Source organism: Phyllostomus discolor, chromosome 9, assembly GCF_004126475.2.
Source record: "Phyllostomus discolor isolate MPI-MPIP mPhyDis1 chromosome 9, mPhyDis1.pri.v3, whole genome shotgun sequence".
Taxonomy (NCBI): Eukaryota; Metazoa; Chordata; class Mammalia; order Chiroptera; family Phyllostomidae; genus Phyllostomus; species Phyllostomus discolor.
The window spans coordinates 79,661,388-79,687,904 of NC_040911.2; the positions used below are offsets into that span (position 1 = coordinate 79,661,388).

Consider the following 26,517-nt stretch of genomic DNA (forward strand, 5'->3'; position numbering starts at 1 on the left):
AGAATTCGGAGTCAAGACTCAGATAGTAGCAAAAGTTCATTTAGAAAGTTGCTGAAGTAGAAGTGAGCTTGCTGGGCTGTTTGAGATCAGAAAACAAGTTACAAAGGCAAAAGCAGGGCCCTTGGAGTTTAGGAGAAAGTAAAATGTGCCTTGAGGAAAGAAGGGGGGGGGGGGGAGATGTAGGTATGCTCAAGAGAGAGAGCATGCCCAAAGGCATGGGAGTGTGTGTGTGACAGAGAGAGCGCCACTTAGATTATATGTTTTTGACTTACCCCAAGTATTATTGTGCCCTTCCACCTTTGTTTTTTCTAAACTACAATTGGTGAATTTTAGAAGGCTCGTGCAAGAAATGTTTTGATAGGATTGATACTAAGGACTCCATGACCAAATTTCAAATTCTCAACTCCAATAAACTATGGAGTAAACTGTGTTTACAGCCAGGGTGGAAGAGCCAAGCAGCTCTCTGCAACAGTAAAAATAGCCTGTCCTTCAGGTATCAGCGTGGGCTTGGGAAATGCAAAAAATTTGTGGGGCCAGACTCTCAATGGACAGGACCCAGCAAGGCCATGCTGGGCGGTGGACTCTTTGGAGTCTTGGGGAAGGGAATATGAGTATTTGTCAGAAAGGATAGGCCTAATATTAGTTAATGTTCTTTGGACTACAGAATAACAAAAGGGTGTCTCTCCTTACCTTGTAAGAAAGGGAATATATTGAAATATAGTAACTGATACTGAGAGCCTGGTCAGACTGCTGGGAGCAGGCAGAGGGTAGGGAACACAGATCTTTGTCTCAGAGTTTGCTTTGGAGAACTACAAATTAAAATAATAAGAAGGAGAAATCCGATTGTTCCACGCTGACACTGTTCCTCACTTTTGGATCAAATAGCTACAGGCTGGGTCTCTTAACACAGAGCTGGCCAGTTCTTACACACCCTGAGGGATGAGCACAGTTTCCAAGCCATGAAGAATTGTTGTGAGCCCCACAGGCACTGCAAGGGAGGCCTGAAGGAACTCGCAGCTTGTGAAAATGTGTATACAAGGAGGCATTTGAGAGGAAGGAAGTTGATGTGGAATCAAAAGGAACTGAATCTCCGCTGCAGAGCTTGTGGGTGTGATGTGTCTGAAACTCAGGGGCTTCAGTGCATTTAGCTCGGTGGTTATCAGGCTGAGAAGTTGTGATCCAACAAAGTAAGTTTTTAAAAATTTGGGCCTGGACATAGGATTGCCAGGCTGTAATTTTGCCAAATAGAACATTATAAAATAAAACAAATTCTTGTTGTTTCCATTTTAATGAATATTTTGGCCATTAAAACATAAATGTGAAGGACATTTATCATAGGATATCTTTCTAAGGAAATCAATTTGGCTTCGTGGAAAACTTATGACATTTTCTTTCTATTTCTCACTTTTCTTGTGGCTGGTAAGCATGTCTTGAGGAATCATCACCTGTTTTCCATGGACTTTGGGGAACATCACTCTTTTTCTCAGAGTTCTTCCTAATGGTTTTACAGAATAGAAAGAGAAACTCTCTCCAGTGAACCAAAAGAAGAAAATGAGTGAATTAATGGAAGGGATGCATGGAAACCACACTCTCCATTTTTCAGGGTTGTTTCCTCTCCTTCCCTCTATACATGTGTTCCACCTCTTTCTCCCCTTTCCCATTGCCTTCCTCTGTTGACTCACCTCAGATGTGGCCTGATAATTTACAACCTCCAGGCCTAAATATATAGCATGTATTGAGGACTTACTTCTCAGTGTCTGTTATGGGATGAACTGTGCCCCTCAAAAAGATATGTTCAAATTCTAACCCCCATATCTGTGAATATGACCTTATTTTAAAATAAAGTCTTTGCAGTTGTAACGAAGATGAAGCCGTTAGGGTGGTCATCAGTCCAGCATGACTGCTGTCCTAAGAGGAGAAGACACAGAGACAGGCATGCACAGAGGGAAGACAGCGTGAAGACAGATGATGTGAGGACGGAGACAGAGATTGGAATGTTGCATTTACACATCAAGGAATGCCAGAGATGTTGGCAACACCAGAAGCTAAGAGAAAAGCACGGGGCAGATTCTCTCCTCGTGCCTTCAGAAAAAGCAGGGCTCTGTCAACACGTTGATTTTGTAATTTTTGTCTCCAGAACTATGACCAAATAAGTTTCTGTTGCTTTTAGCCACTAAGTTTGTGGTACTTTGTTGCAGGATTCCTAGAAAGCTAATACAGTATCCTGGCTGAAGCTGCAGGGAGAGGCCGATTAGCTTCCTCTGATCATGGGTTGAACCCTCATCCAATCAAAAGCCAGCCTAGCTTTTCTTCCCAGCCTGGGCAACTAGGTGTGGGACAGTTTGACCTACATGTCTAACACAGGAAAGCTGGCAAGCAAAGACCTACTCCAGAAAGGCCAGTGAGTGTGACCAGTGGATTGAAGACAATGAGGAAAATGAAGACTCACCTGTACCTCCCCACCCCCATTTGATTGAACTTCCACAATGAACTCCAATAGAAAGTTTCCCATTTCTGCCCTGGCTGGTGTGCCTAAGTTGGTTGGAGCATCATCTTGTGGACCAAAAGCTTGTGGACTTGATGCCCAATCATGGCACATGCCCAGGTTGAGGGTTGGATATCAGGTTGGGGCATGTATGAGAAGGCAACCAATTGTTTCTCACATCTGTGTTTCTCTCTCTCTCTCTGCCCCCCTCCTCTCTCTCTAAAAGTGATGGGATAAAAATGTTTTGGATGATGTTTTTCAATGTTTTAAAAAAAGTTTCCAATTGTGTCAGCCATAATGAGGGAGTCTTCATATTTTATCATGAAGGAAAGGGAAGTTTTTCGTGGTTGAACACCAACCACTGAATTAATGTTGGCCAATACTGCCTCATGTTGACAAAATATCTTAATTTCTCCATGCCAGGTGTTCTTGCAAGACACAGTTCCTGAGGAGAGGAAACACTGTCTGGTTAATGAACTGGCTACTTCAAGGCACAAGTATGCCAAACAAACTGGGCTATTCAGAAAACAAGTCATTGAGGCTGCTCTCCCCTCGGGAGCACATCCCTCACCTTTTCCTCCCCTTCTCCCCCCAACGGCACCCCCCCCCCCCCCCCCGCCATCCTCCAGCCTCCAGGCACATTACCTTTCCTAAGCTCCAAGAGTCATACTTTTGCTTCCGTAACTTGTTTCTTAAGACTTCGCAGCCCAGCTGGCTCATTTCTACTACTTCGGTAACTTTCTAAATAAGTTTTCTTATGTTAAAAACAAATTATTAGTCTGGGCTCTTTATGGTACCAAAGGGCAAGATAAACATTTTTTTAAAGCACATATCAGCACCTGAAGATGTTTTGTGGGGTATATTGTGTTTCCCTGATCAGACTGAAAGAGTTGAAATGGGAAAAAATCTTTTTCTGGAGGCTTTTTGTTGTTGTCTTGTTTTTTGTTTTGGGGGGTTTTGTGTTTTTTTGTTTTGTTTTGTTTTGTTTTTGCCATTCTTGTAATTCCTTCACATTCCAGCTGGGGAAATAGGCCTTGGGACTTGCAGAGCCAAGTTATGAATCATTCCCCGAAAGTAAATAATAAACCCTGTATTTGAGCCAGACCAGTAAATTCATTAACTTTCAGTCTGGGAGCTGTGGTGTGCTGCTAAATAGCCAACAATTGTCTATCCGAGGAGAAAAGCCCTGATCTGCAGTTTGTTGGATTTTGACTCCATGGATAATTTCAAGTCACCAGTCTAAGACAGTGAACTTGAAGTTGGAAGGAGAGGTGCAAAGCTGCCACCCAAGCTAGCTTCTACACACTATTGCTTGGGAGTCTGTCCTAATGGTCACACGTGACATCTGTAGAAAACTTTTAAAAAATTGTTTTCTTTATACCAGGTGTTTTACATAAGATCTTCTTGATAGCTGACATTCTTTTTCAGCCTTACACTTGATGAGGTAAACACTATCTACATTTTATAGGCCATAAAGTTGAGGGCCTAGGAAAATAAGTGGTTTGTATAAAGCCAGGTAGTCAAGCTGAACGAGGAAAGGTATTTAACCTGAATAGTCTTGGTTTCCTTTTCTGCATGGTGTGTTATAATGGTATCTCAAAGATGATTGGGAGGGTTTAATTAGATAATGCATGTTAAATTCTTAGCACATTGCCAGGTATGTAGTTTTCTCCATTTCAAGTGCAATAAATATTCACTGTAGAACATTAGAAAGCACCGATATGCAACAAAGGGAAAAATTTAAAATACTTATGACTAGTAACAATCTTGGTATGGAATTCTGGTTCTGGCTTAATATGATTTATGAACAGCAGGCAGTGCAAGCACATGAAATGCTTTTTTTCAGTACTGAAGCATTTGAGCAATTGTTGAATGCAATTCTGTTTGAATCATGATGGAAGCTTAGGTTGCATATCAATGTATTTAAATTACTTTTTAAAATAAATTACAGCAGGAATAATATGTCATGTTCTATGCTATTCTTCCTGGAGTGGGAGTCCAAAGAAAGAAAATGCAATCAAGGCCCAGGGTGTTTAATAACCATAATGGGACACCCACGGGGACACGTGGTATCTATAAATCACACCTCGCATGAATGCTGCAAGAGAGATGAAGGGAGAACTGAGTTGGACAAATTCACAGTTAGGGAGAGCTAATGTGTTTCTTGCAAGCCCAGTCTGTTGGAAGTGTTCCCTGGAGTACTGTGTTGAGCAGCCCTGTCAATGGGGCCCCAGGCCAATGGGGCCTGTCCCGTAGGGCGAGTGGCAGGGTGGTGGGGGTGGGGAGGAAAGGGAGAGGAGTGGGGTAGAAGGGCGGTTGCAGGACTGTGTGTGCATTGTGTCCACACTGGGCAGAGGAGGGGGGGCAGTGGTTCAAATGCCACGTGTGTCCTATTTTTGGTAGGTGATAGATCTCTACCTGATTTGATTAAAAATTTTTTTTCAGTGGAAACAAAAAGGGATAGTTTTGTCTTGAAATTTTCACATGCTCTTGTTTTATTTGTGTTTCTTTTGTTACCATAATTTAGTATTTCTAAGATAGGCTTATAGTTTAGTTTGTTTATACACAAAAAAAATCTTTTCTATCATTTTCAGGTACAATTTAAAAATTAACATATATTGCCCTGGCTGGGTGGCTCATTTGGTTGGAGCACCATCATGTGCACCAAAAAAGTTGTGGGTTCAATCCCCAGTCAGGGGAATGTACTGGAGGCAACTGATGGATGTTTCTCTCTCACATCAATGTCTCTCTCTCTCTCTTTCTCTTTCCCTTCCTCTCTCTAAAATCAATAAAACATACTTTGAGGGGAGAATTTAAAAATCTGTTTTAAATTAACATGTATTCACTTAGGATATTTGAAAAATTAGAAAGATGCAAAGCAGCAAAATCTTCATATATCCCCACGACTTTTTATGCATTCATTTAGCCTTTTAAAAATGCTATACCAACATATAATTCTATAACTATATACATATATAAATTAGATTTTAAAAGACAAGTGGGATCACACTATACATACTACCATTTACTTTTTTTAATTGAACAGTAGAATGTGGACATCTTTCCAATTGGCTATACAAGAAGTAATCACATTCTTTTAGTGGATGTGTATTTCTGTGTAAATAAATGAGCATCATTTATGTAACTATTGTAAAATATCACACTGAGGGATGTTTACATTGCTTTTACTTAATGTTTTTTGTGTGATTTTAAGCTATGTTACATGAATATTCTTGGTATATCCATTTGCCTATACTAGTATTTCTGTAAATATACATTTCTAGACATACAATTTCTGGGTTTAAAACTTATGCACAGTTAAATTTTTCATAGTTATGACCTCAGTATTCTCCATAAAAGTGTTATCACTGAATACCCTTAGCATTAATGTACCAAATAATTCATTTCCTCCCAGCTTCCCAAAACTGGGTGTTAGAAATCCTTGCTTTTATCATTGACAAGTTTCTGTAGTTCCCTTAAGGCCTGATTATAGGAGGAAAAAATAGAGATATAACAGATAAAAGCAACAGAGTGTTATTTCTCAGCCTCATTTTCATTTCATAGGTAAAATAATAAAGGAATGGGGACAGTAGAAGAGAGAGCAGACTCATCGCCTCTTATCGCCTCATCTAAATCACTAAATCATTCACATAATAAATACACGGCCATTGCCAAGACCCTCTGCTATCCTGACTCCAGTCCCAGCTCTCTGGCCCACTGCCAGCCTGGTGTGAGCAGCTGGGTTTTTGAGCCTGGTGCATAATAGCAGTGCTGTCAGAAATCTTTTTGTTCAGAGTAAGGATATGCCCTGAAAATAGCAGCTCATTCTGAAGACAGTCATCAATATTTTCACTAAAGTGATAGAATGGTAGCCAGTCAATTATTGAACAATTTGAGCAGCAAAGGAAATTCCCTTGGGGAATTCACATTAATGCAGAACGCAGGAGACTGAGAGACAAAAAGTAATAACAAACAGAACAGGCTAAAAAAATGGCTCAGTTCAGTGGTTTCTGATATAACTTTTGTTTCTTAGTTTCTCGGTTTTACAAGGTCTTGACTGCTGAAGTGTCCATAGGAGAGATAGTTTTCAGAGTTGCAATGATGTTCAATTATGTTATGGGTGGTGATTTTTCTTTATTATTTTAAAAGAATATGTATTTACTTTTAGAGAAGAGGAAAGGGAGGAAGAAAGAGAGGGAGAGAAACATCAGTGTGTGAGAGATACATTTATCCTTGCCTCTCACAGGGGGGACAACTGGGGGCCTGGCTGGCAGCCCAGGCATGTGCCCTGACTGGGAATTGAACCAGAAACCTTTTGGTTTACAGGCCAATGCTCAATCCACTGAGCCACACCAGCCAAGGGCAGTGGTGATTTTTCTTTAGAGAGTGTTTCATAATATCCAGTTTCATCAATGTACTAGTATTTTACAAACAGTATCTCACTGATCGAGATGTTTCTATACCACATTGTATTAACTGAACACGAAAATTTGAACTAACACTTGTAGGGGGCTGATGGTCCACAAATGATTTCTTTAGAGATGAAAAGTTACCTTTGATTTTCCCAATCAGTTATGAAAAATGATTATTCTACTGTTATTTTTTTTTGTGGAGGACTCTACATAGTAATGGACAAATCTTTCTAGATTATTTCTCCATTAAATAAAAACTTTTGAAGCTCTCCCTTTTTAATTTTATAGATTTAAAACATGGGTAAGGAGCCCTGATCAGTGTGGCTCAGTTGGTTGGGCATTGTCCCACAAAGCAAAACATTGCAGGTTCAATTCCCATTCAGGGCACATGATGGGATTTCATGGTGGGAATCTGGGTTTCAGATTGGGACCCTGGTCAGGGGGCATGTATGAGAGGCTACAGATTGATGTTTCTCTTACACATTTATGTTTCTCTCCCTCTCTTTCTCCCTTCCTTTCCCTCCTCTAAAATAAATAAATAAAATCTTTTTTAAAAATGGGTAAGGAAATATAATGGGTAACTAACTGTAGATTGACTATCTGTCTGTCTGTCTACACAATTAAATTGCCACACTTCAGCAAATTAAGGTGGGTATTACTTTATTTCACCCATTTTGAGGTCTCTTTTTTATAATTTTAATGTCTGAAATCACTGCTGGCCAGGCAGTGATCCTGACACAGTTGTCATCCTCTGGGTTTTCTTGAATGTGGCTGTTTTTCCTGGTGGCATGACTAACAGCCGTAAGGACCATCTGAAGATGGAAGAGTCTGGACTGTTGTCTGCAGACCTTCACTCCTACCTTCTTTTGAGATCAGTGGATTGGAGAAAGTCCCAGGGATATTATTTGAACACTAATGTTATTGGATAATCTGTTTAGAAAAACAAGAACAACAAAATGTTACTGAGAATTGAACTATAAACAAAATGTTACAGAGAATTGAACTATACATGTGAAGTCTGAGGAATACTTGATTTATTTCACTTGAGCAGTAAAGGGAATTCCCTTGGAAAATTCACATGAATGAAGAATGCACAAGACTGAGATGCATTTGGAAAGATAAAAAATAATAAGTGGAATTTTCTTTTGTATATATGCACAAGAATGGTATATAAGCTCTGGCCAGGTAGCTCAGTTGGTTAGAGCATTGTCCCAATAAGCCAAGATTGTGGATTTGATCCCTTGCAGAGCATATGCTAGATCAACCAATGAATGCATAAGTAGAACAAGAAATCAATGCCCCCCCTCTTACTCTCTCTCTCATCACTAAATTTTTTTAAAAGAATGATATATAATACAATTTATATCTAAATAGGTATAAAAGAATACTTTCAGTAAGTAAAGTGAAACATTCTAAATTACAAGACAGTATGATGGCATAGTTGAAAGGGCAGTTCTTTTTTTTTCATTTTAGTGTTGTCTTACAACAGACTTCTCAGATTTGATGAAACTCATAGTTCCTTTATATAACTGAGGATCAGTGAAGGCCTCGGAGGGATACAAACATTGGGAGCAGCGTGTACTGTGGTAGATGCTGGGTGTCTTCTCAAACTTCATCTCAAATAACCTGTGTTGTTTAAATTTCCATTCTACTGATGAAGAAAAAGGTCAAGGAGGACATTCTGACCCTGCCATTTGAATCTCTTCCGCTACAGATGTTTTGATCCTATGATGCATTTGAAAGCTTGGAAAGTAATATACTGGAAAAGCTGCAGCCAGTTTGAAGTTAGTTTAAAGGTTCACATTCAAGGCACCTAAATAGTTTTAAAAATCAGCAATTTAGTGTGTGTGTGTGTGTGTGTGTGTGTGAAATTTTATCAAAGTTGATTTGAGCCAAACCGATGACATATGCCAGGAAGCAGGGTCTCAAATCATCTGGAAATCAACAATTTTCTTGGTTTCCTAAATATAAAATTGACCTTTATATGAAAGAAAAATCTATTGCAAAAACTGAACTATAACAATTATGTCACCTGTATGAAAAATAAGTAGTGCACACTGTAATTTGGGACATTGTTCATGGACTAATGCAGAGGAAATGAAAGGTATGGACAGTATGTTTGGGGAGCAGGGCCACTAGTGAGATAAATAAGCTACAGAAAATCAAGAGTGTTTTAAGTCTGACAGTGGAGCAATTGTGGAATATCTCAGGAGAATATTTACAGTATTTTGATGGAATGATCAAGAGATAAGTGCAAATGGTCAGCCTTCTATCCAAGTCATAATGAAGATTTCTGAGAGAAGAATCAGTCCAAAACAACGATGGTAGCATCCTTTGACAGGATTTGGGGAAGGAGCACGAATTAGGTCCATCGGCTTGACCTACAAGCATTAGGCAAGTAATTGCGTGACTAAATGGTCATTACAGGAAAATAAAGATCTATAATAAACATTTAAAGGAAGCAAACTTGTATGAAAGAAATTCATCACTGTAGTATGACTAACAGCAGAGGAATGAAATAAACTCCAAGTTACTAGGAAATGCAGAACAGCAGACTTTAGCAGATAATGGTACATAATTAGGAGGAAATTTTAATTCTTCAAGAAATGTGGAATTAATATGAAGGCCATCAAAAAAAAACCCATTTTATCCTGTGCCTATCACAAAGTAGACACCTAATAATTACTTATTATCTGAATGGATGACATTGTCTAAAATGCCCTGGGATCTAATCTAAGTTCAGATGCCAAATGTCATGAACAATCTGATTTACAAAACTGGAAGTTCTAAAGCTAGAGCTCTTCTAATCCAAATGCCTCCCCAGTAGGCTCATTCCAACCAATTCACAACTCAAACTATCTCTATTACATGTCCTTCAACATTCCCTACAGAAGTGGCTCTGTGGAGAGCAGGACCCCTACAATGGCAATTGTCTGATTAAGATGGCAAAGTGGAATCACTTATGCTAACTAAAATGGCTCTCAGTCAGCCATGAAACTTTGGTCCAAGAGGTAAATTACCTAAGTCAGAGCAAAAGTATCTGGCAAGGAGACACACTTAAGATGTGTGGTCAGAGTAGCTGTGTCTGCAGGGCAGGACCACCCATATAAAGAATCCTGGGCAAATCCCCCACTTGGCATCAGGGGTATCAAGACATTTATCTAAAAGACTCAGAAGGGTGGAGTACACTACTTTAGAAGTATAACCGAGGCAAGCTCCAGACCATTGCTGAGACAGCTGAGCTCCACACACCAGAGTGCTGCTCCACATACCACGCTGATTTCCCTTCACATCGGCCACCAGAGGCTCTGCCCTGCTGGACTGAGGACTTCACCTGCCCTGCTGCCCACCTGGCTCTGGAGATCCTTCTTTGCAAGATGCTGACAACTCCTTTGCCCACCATGCTGTCTGTCTCCCGGACCTGCAGACCGAGACTCTGGGACTTGTGTTCCTTATCCCCCAATTGATTACTGTGTGTGTATGTTATATTCCTCTTAGATAGTTAGAGTGTGAGTAGGACATTAATGTGTGTTGATGTTCCATTCTGAGTGAAACTGCATTCAATAAAAGCTGAGTGAATAGCATAGTTACTGTGTGTGACCCTTGTCTATTCCTTGGTGCCTAGCTGCTCAAGCTAGCTGAACAATTGCCTGGCTGACTTATAGGAAAGACTGTATCAGGAACAGATGTTCCTGACAGGCTCTTTTTAATTTTCAGTATCTCACTGATTTTAACGAATCTGGTAACATAGTTTTTATGTTAGTGGTTAGTTGGGGTTAATCTTGATGCTGGAAAGACAACAGTTTAAGTTGGTAACTAGCAAACGCTGATCAATTTTTCTGGGACCACCAAAAGAGAAAAACAAACTTTTTTTGTGTGGGGCCCATGTATTTTCCAGAAAATAAATGACAAAAGACTTTGACAGAGGATCTTTTTTAGCTTTCCGAAAAGTTCCTTCCCACTTTAATTTACATACAAATAACCTGGGGCTCTTGTTACGCGGATTTGATTTGGCAGGTCTGTGAGTCCTGAGACTGCAACTTAGACAACTCCCAAGTGGTGCAGCTGGCTCGTACACCGTACTTTGCGTGGCCACAGTTACAAACACTTAACCATCTGAAGTCATTAATTCTCGCTTTCAACTTTAAAGATGTGATCCAAGTGTGCTAGTCGTTTAGTAATAAAAGTTTCCAAAAAACATCTGGTCTGCTAATTTTCCTCACTTTCGAACAGGAAACAGTGCAATTCAGAATTGCAGCTCCAGCCTCCAGATACTTGGTTGTTCTAAATAGCCTTTGAAAAACAAGGTACGCGTCTATGATTATGAGCCGGGTCTCCTCCGGGTCGCCGCGGCTCCTCTGTCACAGTCTACTGCGGCTCCGGGTCAGCGGAAAAAGCGGATCCCAGGAGCTCCGGGGATGCCCCACAACCTTCGGGCGCTGACTCGGCCCCTTTCCAGGAACGCAGGGCCCGCCCCTCCGCGCGCGACCGCCGATTGGCAGGGTGGGCGCCGGGCTTGACGTCAAGCCCCGCCCCGCCGTGCCTCAGGCTCCGCCCCGCGGGGTGGCCTGGCGGTTTGGTCTGGAGCAGCTGAAACCGGTTTGAGCGCAGCCGCTTCCTGCCGCTGGGCGCTGCTGCGGGCTGCCTTGGGGAGCGCTGGCGAGGCGCGGCGGCCGAACCCGGCAGTTCGGCTGGGGGGTCTCACTCTTGGGCGCAGCGGCGTCCGCAGCGGGGATCCGCCGACCCGCGGGCCCGGCAGGTGAGATGGGCAGCCGAGCGGGCGGGGGCTCGATGCAGGGACCTGGGCGGCCGCTCACGTGTCAGCCGAGCTGTCAGGGCGGCCGAGCCTGGGGACGCGGCGGGGCGGGGGGCGTCGGGACACGCGGCTGGGCCGAGGGGTGGACAGTGTCCCCCACCCCAGGCCGGGCACTGCTTGACGGGGAATCAGCGGCCTGGACGTTCCGTCGGGTAAGTGGGTGGGTAGCATCTATTTATTCGACTTTTATTGTTTGCTGCCACGTTTCCGCTGGTCTGTTGCTTAGTTCCTCTCTGAAATTTTTGCGAAGTAATGCAAAGAGCGTAGGACCACCGCGAGTATGGGAAGGACCAAGCTAAGGAACGAAGAAACAAAAATGAAGCCGAAGTTGTCTGTGTACCCTAACCCACAGCTTGTCCCTTGCCCACCACTGCTCTCCCCGTCCGTCCCTACATCGGAGTGCTGTGACAACTGCTTATTTTCTGAAATTGCCTAACCACGTAATCGGGGGCATGCTTGGATAATTCAGTTATTCCAAGAAACCAATGTGCCTTACCCTCCTAGGAAAAGGTTCCAGGAATAGACATCTGTGCCCTCGATGCAGTTTTAAAACAGCAGCGCTCTTTTCTCCAGAGCTCTACTTTTTCTGAAGCTTTCCTGATTGCCTTGATGAGTTCTGGGAGAAAGCCTCAGTCAGTTAGGTGCTTCATCAGCCCCTCCTCTTACCCCCACTGCCCTGTTATAAAGGAAGCCTGCCATGTATTCCGTCTTGAGCTGGAGAGAATTCTTTCTTTCACCTTGAGGCAGCTGTTGAGTCTCCTGTGGTACCGACATAGGGGAACTGATGGGACCGAGCAGGATGTTCGGACCCGATGTTATCTCTACGCCTGTCACCTTCCGCAGGTCTCCCCAGCTTCTACCCACTACTCTTCCCCTTCGTGATTCTCCATCTTGCTACATTTCTGACAGTTGTGATTTAGCTAAAAAGTAGATACAAGCTATCAGTACATTTTGCAACTCCTAATATTTTGGCTACAAATAACACAAAATAAACATTTAGTAAAACTGCACATGGCACTGTCTGTTCTTGGTTTAAGAACTAGGGAGAACCAATATTCTAGACAAAATAAGACTTAGGGAAGTTGGACTCAGAGAAATAATGACTACAAAAGGAGTCCTACAGTGGCAGTAAATTTGCATGTACAAAAAATAGATCGGTGAATCAAATTGTTGTGTATAAGTTAACTAGGAAAATTACATGAAATGTATATGCAAATAATATCACAACAGTATAAAATGGAAAATATTTGGAAAAACTTGACTGCAATGTTTGGAAGGTGATCAAGGCATTAACTTGGCTTAATGAAATCCAGAAATGCTTTCTTAATAAAAATCCATTCATGTCTGCATACATTTGATTAAAATATTGGCTCAAAGTACACTGGGATCAGAGTAGTAAGGTGGTAATGATCTTCCACCAGAATGAACAGAAATTAACTCAGGAATATGTACATATATTCCTTCCTTACAGCCAGTTATGAGACTCAAAGCTATTAGAGTCTAGGAAAGAGCAAGGAGGTTTGGAAACAGCTTTTTCTTTGAAAAAGAAATGAGGGGAAACAGTGAGAGATGTTCTTTTTAGCCAGAGAAACATGTTTTAGCTAAAAATATCTGACTTAGATTTAGCTCTAAACTAAATGTCCCTGTACCATATTTGGCTTAAAACTCCCTTTTGCCCCCTAAGCTGCTGGTAAACTAGTAAGGTCATGTATTGGAATAGTTTCTTTGACAAACAGAAGAGAGTAAAATTTATTGTGCCAGGTAGTGTAAAATCAGAAATATTTAAAAATGTAAATAATGTCATATTTTGCTAATTGCTTGAGTACTCAAAAAACATTCAGGTAGTGTTAAAGGCTACTCAAAATCTCAGATGGGAATGCTGTTTAATATTTATCTTCAAAAAGCACAAAGTGAAGGTTAAAAACAAAAGCAAACCAAAAACCTGTCTTAGGAAGCATAGTCCATACATGAGGTAATAGGTGAGTTGGTTAAATTACGTATACAGTCAGCTCACGTGTGCAGAATTTTTCATCTTGTTTTATGTATATTTGGAAGACCTCCCCAGCAAGTGTCTTTTGCTTTGTTGTTTTGCTTGTTTGGATGAAGAGGGAGTGTTGTTGAGTCTGTGAATTTTGCATTCCTCCACAGTGCAGTATTTTTACTTAGTCACCACTGTTTTGGTGATAGCTGGGTGCTTCAGTCCTGCACCAGAATTTTGGCCTCTATCCATGATAAGGAAACCGCTGAAGCAGCAGCTCCTCCCGGCTTTTATTTGGTATGGCATTAAATTAAGGGAATAGGGTGGAAATTAATCAAAATTATATGACTTTTGGCAGTCCAAGTGGAAGATGATGCTTTGTTGACATTTGGGGAGTTTTTGTGGGGATAACCTTGTCCTTTTATAGCTTTGTATAGTACATTTACTACAGCTGTGTCCAACCGAGTTACTGTAGCCACTCTTACAAGCCATTTAAAAATAAAAGGCTCAGTTTTAATAAGCAATTGATATCCCTTTTATTAAATTGAATTTAGATAGTTTTCTCATTTAATGCAGTAGAAATTTAGAGAAAATTTTGTATCATTTGTTGAACTTAATGCATAAGAGTAATTACATCTGATTTCCCTAAAATTGGTTAAAATATTTAAAATTAGTCATCTAAGAGTGGAGTACTGTGGGATTATGTAGACAAGATTGTCCTTAGTTGACAGCTGTGGTAGTAAACACTGGGTGAAAGTACAAGCAGGTGGAGAGTAAGGTTGGTTACTCAGCAGTTTTCCTGGATGGTGGGGCTTTTTGGTGTGTTTCAAAATTAATTCAATGACATAAATTGAGCTTTTTGCTAGCCTTAAGGTTTCTTCTTGGTATTATATGAATTTAAATGGAAGATTGCAGTGCTTCAGTGAGCCATATTTATTTATTTGAAAAGAAAATACTTGTATTCAGAGTTACATACTCAGATTCATATCGGATGTCATGTTAAAAGAGAACTATTAAGATATTTCGATAATAATAGGTTATTTTGGGGGGAGGTTAACAATCTAGGTAGTTTCTAGACTTAGGACATTCTTTGGCAATGCTTGAACTGGATGTATGTGCTTTAAATACGTCATGTTTACTTTTAGAAAGCAGATTACGGTATCTTAGAAATGATTTTGATCAAGGACAGATTTTTCTCCAGTGCAGAATCTTGGATTTTTCTAACTGAAATGGTAGAGTTGCCAAATAGGGAAGTATTTATCCAAGTGACAAGAAACCACACTGATTGATGGTCTTGTTTATGTATATTCAACCTTTACATTTATAATTGATATAAGTGGGATGATACATAATTTATAGCTAACATTGAGCCTGGACTCTTGATCCCCATAGCAGCCCCATATGGATAGATATTAAAGGCCAGGTTTCTCAGTCTCAGCCCTATTGAAATTTGGAGCAGGACAGTTAGGTGTGGAGAACTGTTCTCTGCATTCTATGGTGTTGAGCAGCATGGTCTCTACCCACTAGATGGCAGGGGCATCACCCCCGATTGTGGTGACCAAAAATGTCTCCTGATACTGCCAGGATACTCTTGGAGGGCAAAATTGCCTCCAGGGAGAAGAGACTGGTGGTCTCTTCTCATCTTGCCAGATGGGAAGGGGATTGGGGAGTTGGGTGAAAAAGGTGAAGGGATTAAGAAGTTTAAATTGATACTCACAAAATACAGGGATGTAAAGCACAGCATAGGGAATATAGTCAGTAATACTGTAATAACTGTATATGGTACCAGGCAGGTACTAGACTTACTCATACGTTACACAAATGTCTGTCAGTAAGGTTATATACCTAAAGTGACTGTAATACTGAATGTTAGTGCTAACTGAACATTTTTTAAAAATTAGAAAATAGTAAACTATATGTTCACTTCATAAGACTTCTTTAAAAAGTGCCTCCATTGGGAACCACTACTATAGGTCTGTCTACCTTGACTTAAAAGTGTGGCTAACTCTGGGTTGCAGTATCCATTCAGTGACCATTGCATAATAGTACATGTGTTCCCAGGGAGCCAAGGGAGAACAAAGGGGAAATAGAAGAATGAACCGTGAAAGCTTCTTCAGGACTTTTAAATATAAAATAATGTATAAAATTAACACTTTAGTAAGTTAGTAGAAATGATGTAGAATAACAACATTATTGGAATTTTTTAAGGCACATTGGTGGATTGGGGCGCAGAAGTTTTGGGGGAGTACTGAAAACTTATGTAGCTATGATGTGCCCTTGTGTGGCATATATATGTTCTTTCTATATTTAAATTATATAACCTTCTTGAGAATTGACATTGTATATTTTAAAAAGATAATCTTTTTTAAAAAATATTTTACTTATTTATTTTTAGAGAGGGAAGGGAAGGAGAGAGAGAGAGAGAGAGAAACGTCAATGTGCGGTTGCTGGGGGTCATGGCCTGCAACCCAGGCATGTACCCTGACTGGGAATCAAACCTGCGACACTTTGGTTCGCAGCCTGTGCTCAATCCACTGAGCTACGCCAGGCGGGGCTTATTTTTATCTTCCCTTAGGTACTTAAGTTAGGGGATGGTAAACAGATTGGTTTGGCTTGGGGAAACAAGTGAAAATTCAGAGGCAAAAAGATGGATAAATGATAAAAGACATCAAAAGCTTAGGGATTTAGATTTCTGTAAGTAATTGAAGTGACTTCAAAAATATTGAGGAAGGCTATTCTAAATAACATAAAATATTATTACTGGGAAGAGGTTTAGAAGCCAAAATACAGGGAGGAGAATTAGGGTTTTGAATGAAGTTCAGATATTAGAAAGACAAGCATCTATGTGAGGTCAAATAGAATCAATAGGGTTTGCTAATAGGTTGGAAAGTTGAGACTCCAAATTCAAGTTTGCAGAACTGGACTTGATGGTTTTAAGGATACTAAAGAGAAAGTATGAAAAGAATGATTCTTAGGGGAAGGCTTTTGTGTGTTTGTCATTAGTTACTAAGAAGCACATTCTTAAACTTGCTGTACACCATGACTGGTTTGTTTCAGTGGATGATACTTTGTCTTTGGTTCTTTCTCTTTTATTGAAGTTGAAACCTAAAGTAAAAGTCCTCTCTTGACCCAAGCCTTTTCTATCTATGGGTTTTTGGTTTGTTTTTGTTTTTGTTTTTTTTGCTTCCACTATACCATGAGCCTGGTCAGGAAATATAGGTTGAGTTCAGAACAGCTGCTTTTCAGAAGAGAAAGTCTATGACAAAAGAATCTTGCATCCTTAAAAAAATTTGGGCGGGCACTCTTGTTTTGCAGTTTTTATGGTCCATGCACTCTTATGGAACAGTTTTGTAGCACTATGGGCCCTAAAACTTGCTAGGTACTACCTAAGTAATGAAGTTTGTCTCTGTAGGGTCTCAGAAATCTTTTGCTCACACTTAAGATTCATTTTGGGGTCCTGGCCAGGCAGCTCAGTTGGTTAGAGAACATTGTCCTGATATGCCCAGGTTGCCGGTTTGGTCCCCAGGCAGGACTCATACAAGCATCAACCAATGAATGCATAAATAAGTGGAACAACTTGATGTTTCTCTCTCTCTCTTCTTTCCCCTTCCTCTCTAAAATTAAAAAAAATTCATTTTTGTTTTTGTGAAGCTATTTAGAACTGATATTTTCATATATTATAAATGGTATCTTTTCTTTTTCTTTCTAGCACAACATCCTAAAATAAATCTGTCAGAATGACACCTCAGGTTACCTTTGAAATAAGAGGAACTCTGTTACCAGGTATTGTAAATGAGCATTTTTCTTATCTGGCTTATCTTAAATATGGAGTTGTTATTAGAGTGGGCCTGATTTTTTTGGTGAAAATATCTTTATGGCTTACCTGATACCAGAAAAGTATTTGGAGTATAGTAAACTCAAGGAAAAACAAAACAAAACAAAACACCCCCACCCCCATTTTCCAAGAAAGCTGTGATTTTATTTAACTTTGCACATGACAAAGATAATTAAGCTATGATTTTTAAGTGGCATAAAAATAAGGGAAATTTTGTAAGAGCAAGAAGTTGGTAAAATATTTGGCTAACGTTGTCCCCTACTTATATATTTTTATATTTAGCTTTATTGCATTTATTGTCGTCTACTTAAGCAATGTGAAATAATTTTAATTTAACTTTTTTTGTTTTTAGTGTGAAATTATTTTACTGTGAAATAACATGTCAAAACAGTATTGCACCTGGGTTATATGCCTCCTTGTTTAATATACTCTGGGTATGCTCCCCAGTCCTTAAAGTAGTTGCATTCCTGCTGTAGAATCATTGGGACTTTCTCAAATTATTTCTTTTGCCCAGATCTATGTGACCTCCTTAATTCTCTTTCCTGCAATCTCCCACTTTCAACTAAGGTCCCTGTGAAATCAGGGTTCCAGGACTTGAGCACCTTTTATAGATTTTATGGAATTATCTAAGTAAATTTTTTGGTGGATAGGTTATAAACTCTATGTAAAAATGTAACTTTGTCTTGTTCATGCTGAATTCCTGCACCTCTCACAATGCCTGGCTCACAGCAGGGGTAAGTATGTGTTCAAAGAATGAATGAATGATTGATTCACTCTATATATTTAGCATCTTTGTTTTAGGAGCTATCACAGCAGTTGACAGAGTTTCGTGTCTAAGTGTAAATTCTTAGCCAAGATGATCTGATACAGCTCATCTCTGGGCAAGATTCTACAGATTGAAGATTGCTAGTTAGCTGATGGGTTGGCTCCCTTGGGTTGAGTCCTCACCTCCAGCCCTCTGTGTAGCTACCTCTGTGGGAGAAGACTACAGAACTGTATCATTCCCATTTAGGGAGTTGTACAAAGGCAGTTTAGCTAGAAGGAGCTGGCTATGTCAGGCAAATAGACTGACCACACAATTAACCATAAAAGGATCATTTTGGCAAGAGGGAACTCTCATTCTCGAGGACTAGAGGGAGATAATGGTGGATATAGATGCAGATGAATATGTAGGTGGGAAGGAGAGGACACAGAAAGACAGGGAGGGGATGTTGGGAAGACTCCCACAATCCCCAGTTCTCTCCCATCACCTTGATTTCTTCTCCAAAGGAGGAGGAAGTGTTGTCTGCTGAATGTCGAGCGAGTAGGGAATGCAGAGAGGGGTGAGGTTAGAGGGGACAAGTAAAAAGAATATGTGGGGGTGCTGTTTGCAAATTCCTTTAAAGTCTTTATAATATTTTATAAATGAAAGCTAATTAAACAAAGAGATCTCTCTGTTCTAGTAGTTTCCTCCTTTTCCCTCCTAGAAGCCGTATTAAAGGCAGTCAGCAGAAAGACAAAGTACAATAACAGTGCGGAGGAGTTGGTAAAATGCAGGAGCACCTATAGGAGGAAAGAGTGAACCACCAACTGATTGCCTAGGTTTTGCTTCTCTATTTGGGGTATATGTTCTTTCCAGTGCAAAGAGTAGCTGCTGTTTTGTGCGGGGCTAAGGAATAACTGGCTCCATGAAAAAGTATGAATGGACTCTCCTTTCCAAAGGAGGTATAATAAAGGGCCCAAATCAGTGATTTTGTGGTAATCTGTGTTTTGAGCTAGGAGCCACAATGTATGCTATAATGTGCAGAGCAACATACACATTCTTGAGAGTGAATATTTGTGCCTTGAATTTAGCAATAGTGTTTACCCTTAAAAAAACACACACACAAAAGTTATGATAACCTAATTGTAATTGATTACTTAAAAGGGTTTATGTATTTGAAATATTTTGATGTAAAATCCTCATAGACAATCACCTTGTGCTTTATGCACATTTATTTAGAACTCTGAAACCTGAGTGACTCTCATACCTAGAATTTTTACTTAAGTTTTACAGTCCAAGTTTACAAAATGCTTGTGCAGGCGGCTAAGCCACCTGTAATTCAGGTCTTACCAAACTAGTGCCTAAAGCTGGAAACCAAGCTAGTCTCAGAAAGTGGAGGAATTTGTCTTAAGGTTTATCATTCAGGCCCAGTTCATTATCTTTCTCATTATGAATTTTAATTATTTTAATTCAGTATGTGTTAGAAGTTAAAGAGTTCTGCATATTTATATCCATGAAGGTGTGGACTTCTGCTAAATATATGTAAGTTCAGCAAATTTAGATGATAACTCTGTTAGTTTGTTGATGAGAAGTATTCTTTTTTCTCTTACAGCATTGTTCTATTTTTTATTTATTTTTAATTATTTTATCGTTCAATTACAGCCATCTGCATTTAGATGAGAAGTGTTCTGATGAAACAATAGTCATTATTTTTATAAGGTATACTAGATTTTTCAATGTATTTTTTGAGGATTTTTGTTGTTACATTGCTCCTGTCCTGGAAATTATCAATTACTGTTTCTTTAGAATACTTATATGCATTTAGCGATTGCCCCTTTAAATTGGAAGCTGCCTTGAAGTGGGGGACTGTGGTCTGATCACTTTGTCTTCTTGGTGCTTGTTTATTGGTTCAATATGTAGCTGAACGAATGAAGAAAAGTTCATCCTTCCACATCCCTCTTTGTCTCTGTCTTTGATTCTATAGAGGTGGGTCAAGTTAATAAGGCAGGTGCTGGTATGGTACCTGGGCTCAAACCCATGTTTCCAGTGAGGGTCCTCCATCTCTGCTGCAGGGGACTCTGTATCCAGTAGAACGAATGCACTGACTGCTCGTTTCTTGCTCTCTGAAACTCAAACTTGAAATTCTCCTATTTATGCCACTGTAACTGGTGTTCTGTTCCTTTAGGAGAAGTTTTTGCAATTTGTGGAAACTGTGATGTTTTGGGAAACTGGAATCCTCAAAATGCTGTGGCTCTTACTCCAGAGAATGAGACAGGTGAAAGGTAAGCATGGAGATGTTAGGTTACAGAGTAATTGTGACATTCAGATTATAAACTTGGGGACTTCTAAGATAGCTTGGTATATTTTTCTTTTAATTTTAATTTTTGTCAAAGTTATCACATGTGCCTGTGAAGAGTGATACTTGTACAAAGTTTGTGGTGAGGAAAGATTTAGCCTGTTCCTCAATTTTCTACCTCTCAGACAACTATTTTCAACTCTTAGTTGGTTTTTCTGAATAATAAGCTTATATTGCTATTCCTTTTTTAAAAAACCTTTTTAAGGCAGTATCTTTTTCTCAATACATATTCTTGATAAAAGATTTAATTTTTGCTTTAGCCTATAAAATTTTTTTCAGATGTGTATAGTATTAACTAAAAGCTGAAAGTAGAACACATACTTATTTAGATATCTTAGCTAATGTAATAAAATGAGTTCACTGTGGAGATTAGATGCACCATTAAACTTAGCATGGCTGTATTGGTGCATTGGGCTGGGGGAAGGTGGATTTGGGTGCTGGTTTCAAATCTGCACTTACCTGTGATCTTGGGCAGATCCAGTATCTCTAGGCCTTGGCTACCTGGTCTACACAGTAATGAGGTTAAGATAGAATGAATGAATGTCAACAAAGAGGGTGCTTCTCCACTTGGGGATACTTGAGAGTGTTATGGGTTGTCAGGATCTAGATATGGGGGCAGGGTGAGGAGAGATGAGATCCTAAATAGTATACAGACAGATGCATGCAATACTCCTTGGGAGAAATACTAAATTTCATGATTATAAAGCTCTAATTCTGTTTTCCTATGGAGCAGTGCTACTAAAAATGTGGACTGTGGACCATGCTGAACAAAACTTTTTTTTTAAAATTAGGACATAATATGAGAAACATAGACATTGAGAGCAGGGATTTAGAAATGTTTATAGCAGTTTGACATGCTAGAGCATCCTTGCATGTCACCGTGGACTCATCCCGTTGAACTGAGTATGGAGACCAGACATATTGGTTGCAGGACTGGTTGAGTAAAACAAACAAAAAAAGAAAAATAGACCTTTGCAGCAGATAGTTTGAGAAGCACTAATGGCAAAGCAAAGGAAAATAACAAGGAAATAAGCTAAGGAAAAAAAAAACCAAAAATATATGTAGAACACACCCTTTCTGCTGTTTGTTATTAATGTGGCACATTTTCTCAGCCACAAGTGTTCTATTAATAAATGATACTAGAATCACAGAGGAACGAGATGTTTATTCCTTTTATGTGGCTATTTTTTCTTGATTTTTGGATCAGCCACTCCTGTGAAGTGAAATTTCTTATCTTTCTAAATTTGTTCCTAAAACACCCTTCTGCTCTGAACTTTTGAGCTGCCCTGTCACCTAAGTCCATTTCATCCAGCCTCGTCAAAGTGATGTAGACAGAACGAGGTAATACCTAACTGCTTAACTTAATGGGACCAGCCACTTTCACATTGCTGATGTACACTGAAATATAATGGATTAATATATGGCAGATAAACAATGCACAAGCAGAAAGGAAGTAGATGATACAAAAGGCAAGCATCGTTTGCCTTTGGACACTAGCTTTGTGTTTTAGAAATGAGTTTCTTTGGCATTTCAGTGTACTGTAACAGAGACAGGAAATAAATTTCACCTTATACTTGGTAGAGCTTGCTTGGACTCCTGTGTTGAAAATGATTCTGAAGCCTCTGAAGGAAAAGTAGTAGGGGCACATAGGCCAAGCATTTGCTATCCTTGTGTTATAGCAGTGATTCACAACCAATCATATATATCCAATGCTTAGGAAGTTTTATCAAACTCCATATGACCAGGCTCTACCCCAGACCTGTGAAATTAAGAGTCTCTCGGGGTAGAGTCAGGGTATATGTATTTTGTTACCACCAGATTAATCTGATTGCTGAAGGTAGGACCATGGATGACAGCTGGTTGTGAATATTTCTTAGGAACCGCAGTTGAGTCAGAGTGGCTGGTCCCTAAAGCCTGCCTTGGCAGATCCAGGTAGGGAGCAGTGCTAGCCATCTGGTGTCATGGAAGAACATTTGGAGCTGTTGTGTATTCACTGAACTGTTCATGTAGAATTAATATTTGAGTAATGGTCTGTGCCAGAGATTCTCAAACTTCAGTTTTTGTCATGGGAGTCACTTGCTAAATTACAGGTTGTTGGGCCCCACCTGAGACTCTAATTAAATAGACCTGGGTGTGGCCTGAGAATTTGCATTTCTACCAGACTCCCAGGTTAGGCTGATGGTCCTGGGACCATGCTTTGGGTACTCCTGGTCTGTGCTTGAAGCTAAAAATCAGTTCTAATCGTGAATTTTTTCACTGTTGAGTTAAACTCGTGGAATAGCATAATTCAGAAGGAGACATTGGATTGAAACAGGAAAGAAATACAGATACTGATTGCTTAGCTAGGGGAGTAGACATGGAGTGGGGGAGGATAGTTAGAACAAGGGACTGCTGGGAACATGGGTGTAACTAGCCAGCTTTAGTCCCAAAGCCTCTTAACAGCCATGTAACATCTCTAGCTAAGTAGAAAGTCTGACTCCGGCTTCCACTTCTGCTCTCCTTGCTTTTTCTGTTTGGAATACTTCCAGCTGCTGTATGTCTTGTTTTTTCCCATCATTTAGCTCTCAGCTCAGACAATTCTTCCTCACTGAGGCCTCCTATTCAAAAGCCTCCTCCAAAATTTCCTGTCACATCAGAAAGGTCAAATAGCCCTTGTTATGTATGCTGCTTGGTTATTTGTTTGTCTACCCACACAAGAAAGCAATCTCCATGAAGAAGGGGCTTTCTGTGCCTCATTCATCGTGTTCTCAGCGCCTGGTACAGATTAAGCCTAAAATAAATTTGTGTAGGAATAGATAAGTGGTATGGGTCATAGACCTTACTTGAGTGGTTTCGTGAATTATAGTCTTTACACATTTTACTTTGATATTAATGCTGCTGCTTTAATTTTTTTTTTCCACACAGCATGTTATGGAAAGCAACCATTGTTCTCAGTAGAGGAGTATCGGTTCAGTATCGCTACTTCAAAGGGTGCTTTTTAGAACCAAAGGTATGTTTTCTTCATCTAGTTTCCAGTTTCTTTAGCAGACTTCTTTCAAAAGCAACTGATTTATATTTTGAAACATTAAAAGTAAAATGAATTTGTTTTGATTAAATAAGGAAAACAGAACTCTAGATTAATAACATTTTAGTATCAAAAAAGCAAGGAAGTAACCACTTCAGATGCAGACGATGTGTGTAATGGAATTTTTAAAAGACTCATAGTAAGTATGTTGCAATATTGTCATCATGAAATAGGTTTTAATGATAAGTAAATGTTCTTGATGGGTAGGTATGCATTTTCTCTAACTCTTGTAAACAAATTAGTAACCAGTTGCAAGGGTTTTTCTTTCTGTGTTTTTTTTTTAATCTTTGTTTGGTATAAATACATTTAAAGGCGTATATAGCCAACTTTAAGTGAGTAATTTTAAAAATTATTTCACGGCAGCTGTCTCTTAATGGCAGCATTGTAACTTCTATCAAAACTGATGTCATTTCTCTTGGATTTTTTTCAACAATGGTGTTGATAGACCAGGATCTCTCCTGAAGGCCCTTGGAATAGCTATTAAATCTAAATCTGCTTGCTCACAATGATTTATTATTTTGGTATTGTTTTCATATTTAGAAAAAAAAGTTGATTCTTTTCCTCTTATTTTGAAGATACTTGCTGAAAGGATTCTTTTCCTTCAGAATTTTACCTTTGAGCATACTTGGGCTGCATGTGAACAAAGATTTAGGCAGTAGTCTGGGAACAGAACATGGATTAGAACTCTTAAAAGATTTTATTTCGTTTTGTGGTCATTCAATACTTGTTAAATGTGAAAAATGCAAGCAGCCACTGTTAGCTCATTCTTTTAGCCACCATTATAAAAAAGAAAAAACTGACAAACCCACTTCAGCTGTCTTTTGCACCTATTACGTTTCTTATTCCAAGAATATATTGTAAATACTCAGTAATTAAACTTAAATTACATTATGGTTGATCACTGTGTTGGCTTATCTTGACAATAGTCTCACTTTATGACTTAGGAAAAGGTCATGTATTTAGTGTAGGGGTTATGCATCATGGCATTGTTCTTCAGTATAAATTGAACAATTGTGCATAGATACATTGAAAGTTTATTTGTGGGTCATGGTATGTGAAATTTGTAATGTGAAATCAACTAAATTTTACTTGAAAGGGGCATTTGGATAAGAAAAATCATAATGAGTCCTTTGGGCATATTTTTTTAAAGTAAGACTATTGTCAACACAGGTTAAATTAAGCCAACCTACAGTATGTCCCTACTTCATTGAAAATGTAACCAAAAGCAGCAAATCAGTCTAAAATGCCTTTTTTAAAAAATTGGCAACAAGTTTACTTAGAGTAAGAAACAAGTTTTTCCCCTTGTAATACTTGCAAAAGTTTACAGTATGTGTTGGTGAGTGTGTTTCTTTAAGTAGGTGCTCTGTATCGTGTACACATGTACCGTGTGATGCAGGGGCTGCCATGGTAAGTATGTTTTTCATGGAATAGAGTAAATAGCTACATAAAATCCCATGCATATGGCTAGAGGCCTTTTTCCCCCACATGCCAGCTTAAAGTGGCACTTTTTTTTAAAGTTGGTGGCGCTTTTTAAATGAAACTGAATTTTTAATAGAAATACTTACAAAACTTTGTCTCAATTTTGTATTGTCAAACGACAGAACAAATGTACAAGGAATCTTAAATCTTGAACTGTTGTAAATTATTAGAATATATATTGTATGAATATAAAGAATAATAGGAAAGCAAAGTAATTATGAAAGCATTGAAAAGCTGAAATGGGTAATAAAATTAATTTTACTGGGTTAAGGTCTCGGAGGTAGTCTACCCAAGCAGTTGTAGAACCTAAGCTAAAAATCTTGTGATCTTGTCACTTGACCTTCAGATTTAAGCTTCCTCATCTTTAAAATGAAGGGTTGAACTATAAATTTCTTAGGTCCCTTCCATTATTAGTATTGTATTGAAATAATGTAAAATTTTACTATTCATATGCTCTTTTATATTTTGCTCCTTCTGGCATATTCCTTTTACTTTAGAAGTTGAATCTTGCAGTCCTTTTTCTCTTAGTTTTTCATAGCTACGTGTTCTCTTACACTTTTTAGAATTAGAATAAGGTGTTAATTTGTTGAATTTAAGATAATTTTATAGGTGACAAATCAAAATATTAACTTATATAAATATAGGAAACAAAGGTAGTAGATATTCCTGGAATGAAAACATTGCATGAGCCTGCAGATAGTCCATTAATTTCACATCTTCACAAAATTTTAATTTTTGATTTAACACACAATTTAAACATTTTTAAAATCCATGTCCACCCCTCTTATGGCTAGCATTAGGGTAGTTGCCTTTACAGAAATACTAGCCAATTTTTAATTATATTGTCTTTGAAATATTTCCTTCATCTCAGTGTAAATAGCTCTTTATTTTTCAGTAACATATCTGTTTCTAATTTTTATAGGTGTTAACATTCACTCATAATTAGATTCATTACAAACTCTTTTACTTTATTCTTAATCTCTCTTGATTTTTATTAAATCTTTTAACAAAAGAATCAGTCATCTGTGATAGACAGATAGATGATGGTTTATCTTTAGAATATCCTACGGTGTTATTTTACAGAATGGTTTCTTAATATAATAAAAATCTTCTAAATGCTAAATACCCTCAAGTGTTAACTTCCAGTCTGAACCACCTCATAGATATTGGTCCACATAGCATCTTTTACTTGGCTCATTCCTAGGCAACCATTTTTCTTAATAGTCTTATTAAAAATAGTGATTTTTATAAATAACTATGGTCTGGCCTCTGACAGCATAGATAAAGTTTCCTCAGAGAACCTTTTCCATGCATGTTTTTTTCCAAAATTGTGAAAAACAGTAAAATTCT

The 26,517-nt window shown here is 38.9% G+C and overlaps 1 protein-coding gene across 5 annotated transcripts in view; it reads left to right on the forward strand.

The window, feature by feature from the left end:
* The first annotated feature begins 11,448 nt into the window (after positions 1-11,448).
* The window catches only part of GPCPD1 (glycerophosphocholine phosphodiesterase 1), a 52,739-nt gene continuing 37,670 nt past the window's right edge, over positions 11,449-26,517 (forward strand). For 2 of the 5 annotated variants that reach the window (XR_004899347.1, XM_036009588.1), the window contains exons 1-4: positions 11,484-11,656; positions 17,401-17,474; positions 20,454-20,550; positions 23,529-23,613. Coding sequence is in view for 4 of the 5 variants with exons in the window: in XM_036009588.1 (XP_035865481.1) it covers positions 17,429-17,474; positions 20,454-20,550; positions 23,529-23,613 (228 nt within the window). In the remaining variant the exon portion in view is untranslated. Of the gene's footprint in view, positions 11,657-11,728; positions 11,866-17,400; positions 17,475-20,453; positions 20,551-23,528; positions 23,614-26,517 lie in introns of those variants that run through there. The other 3 variants (XM_028525114.2, XM_036009586.1, XM_036009587.1) reach the window with 3 other exon arrangements.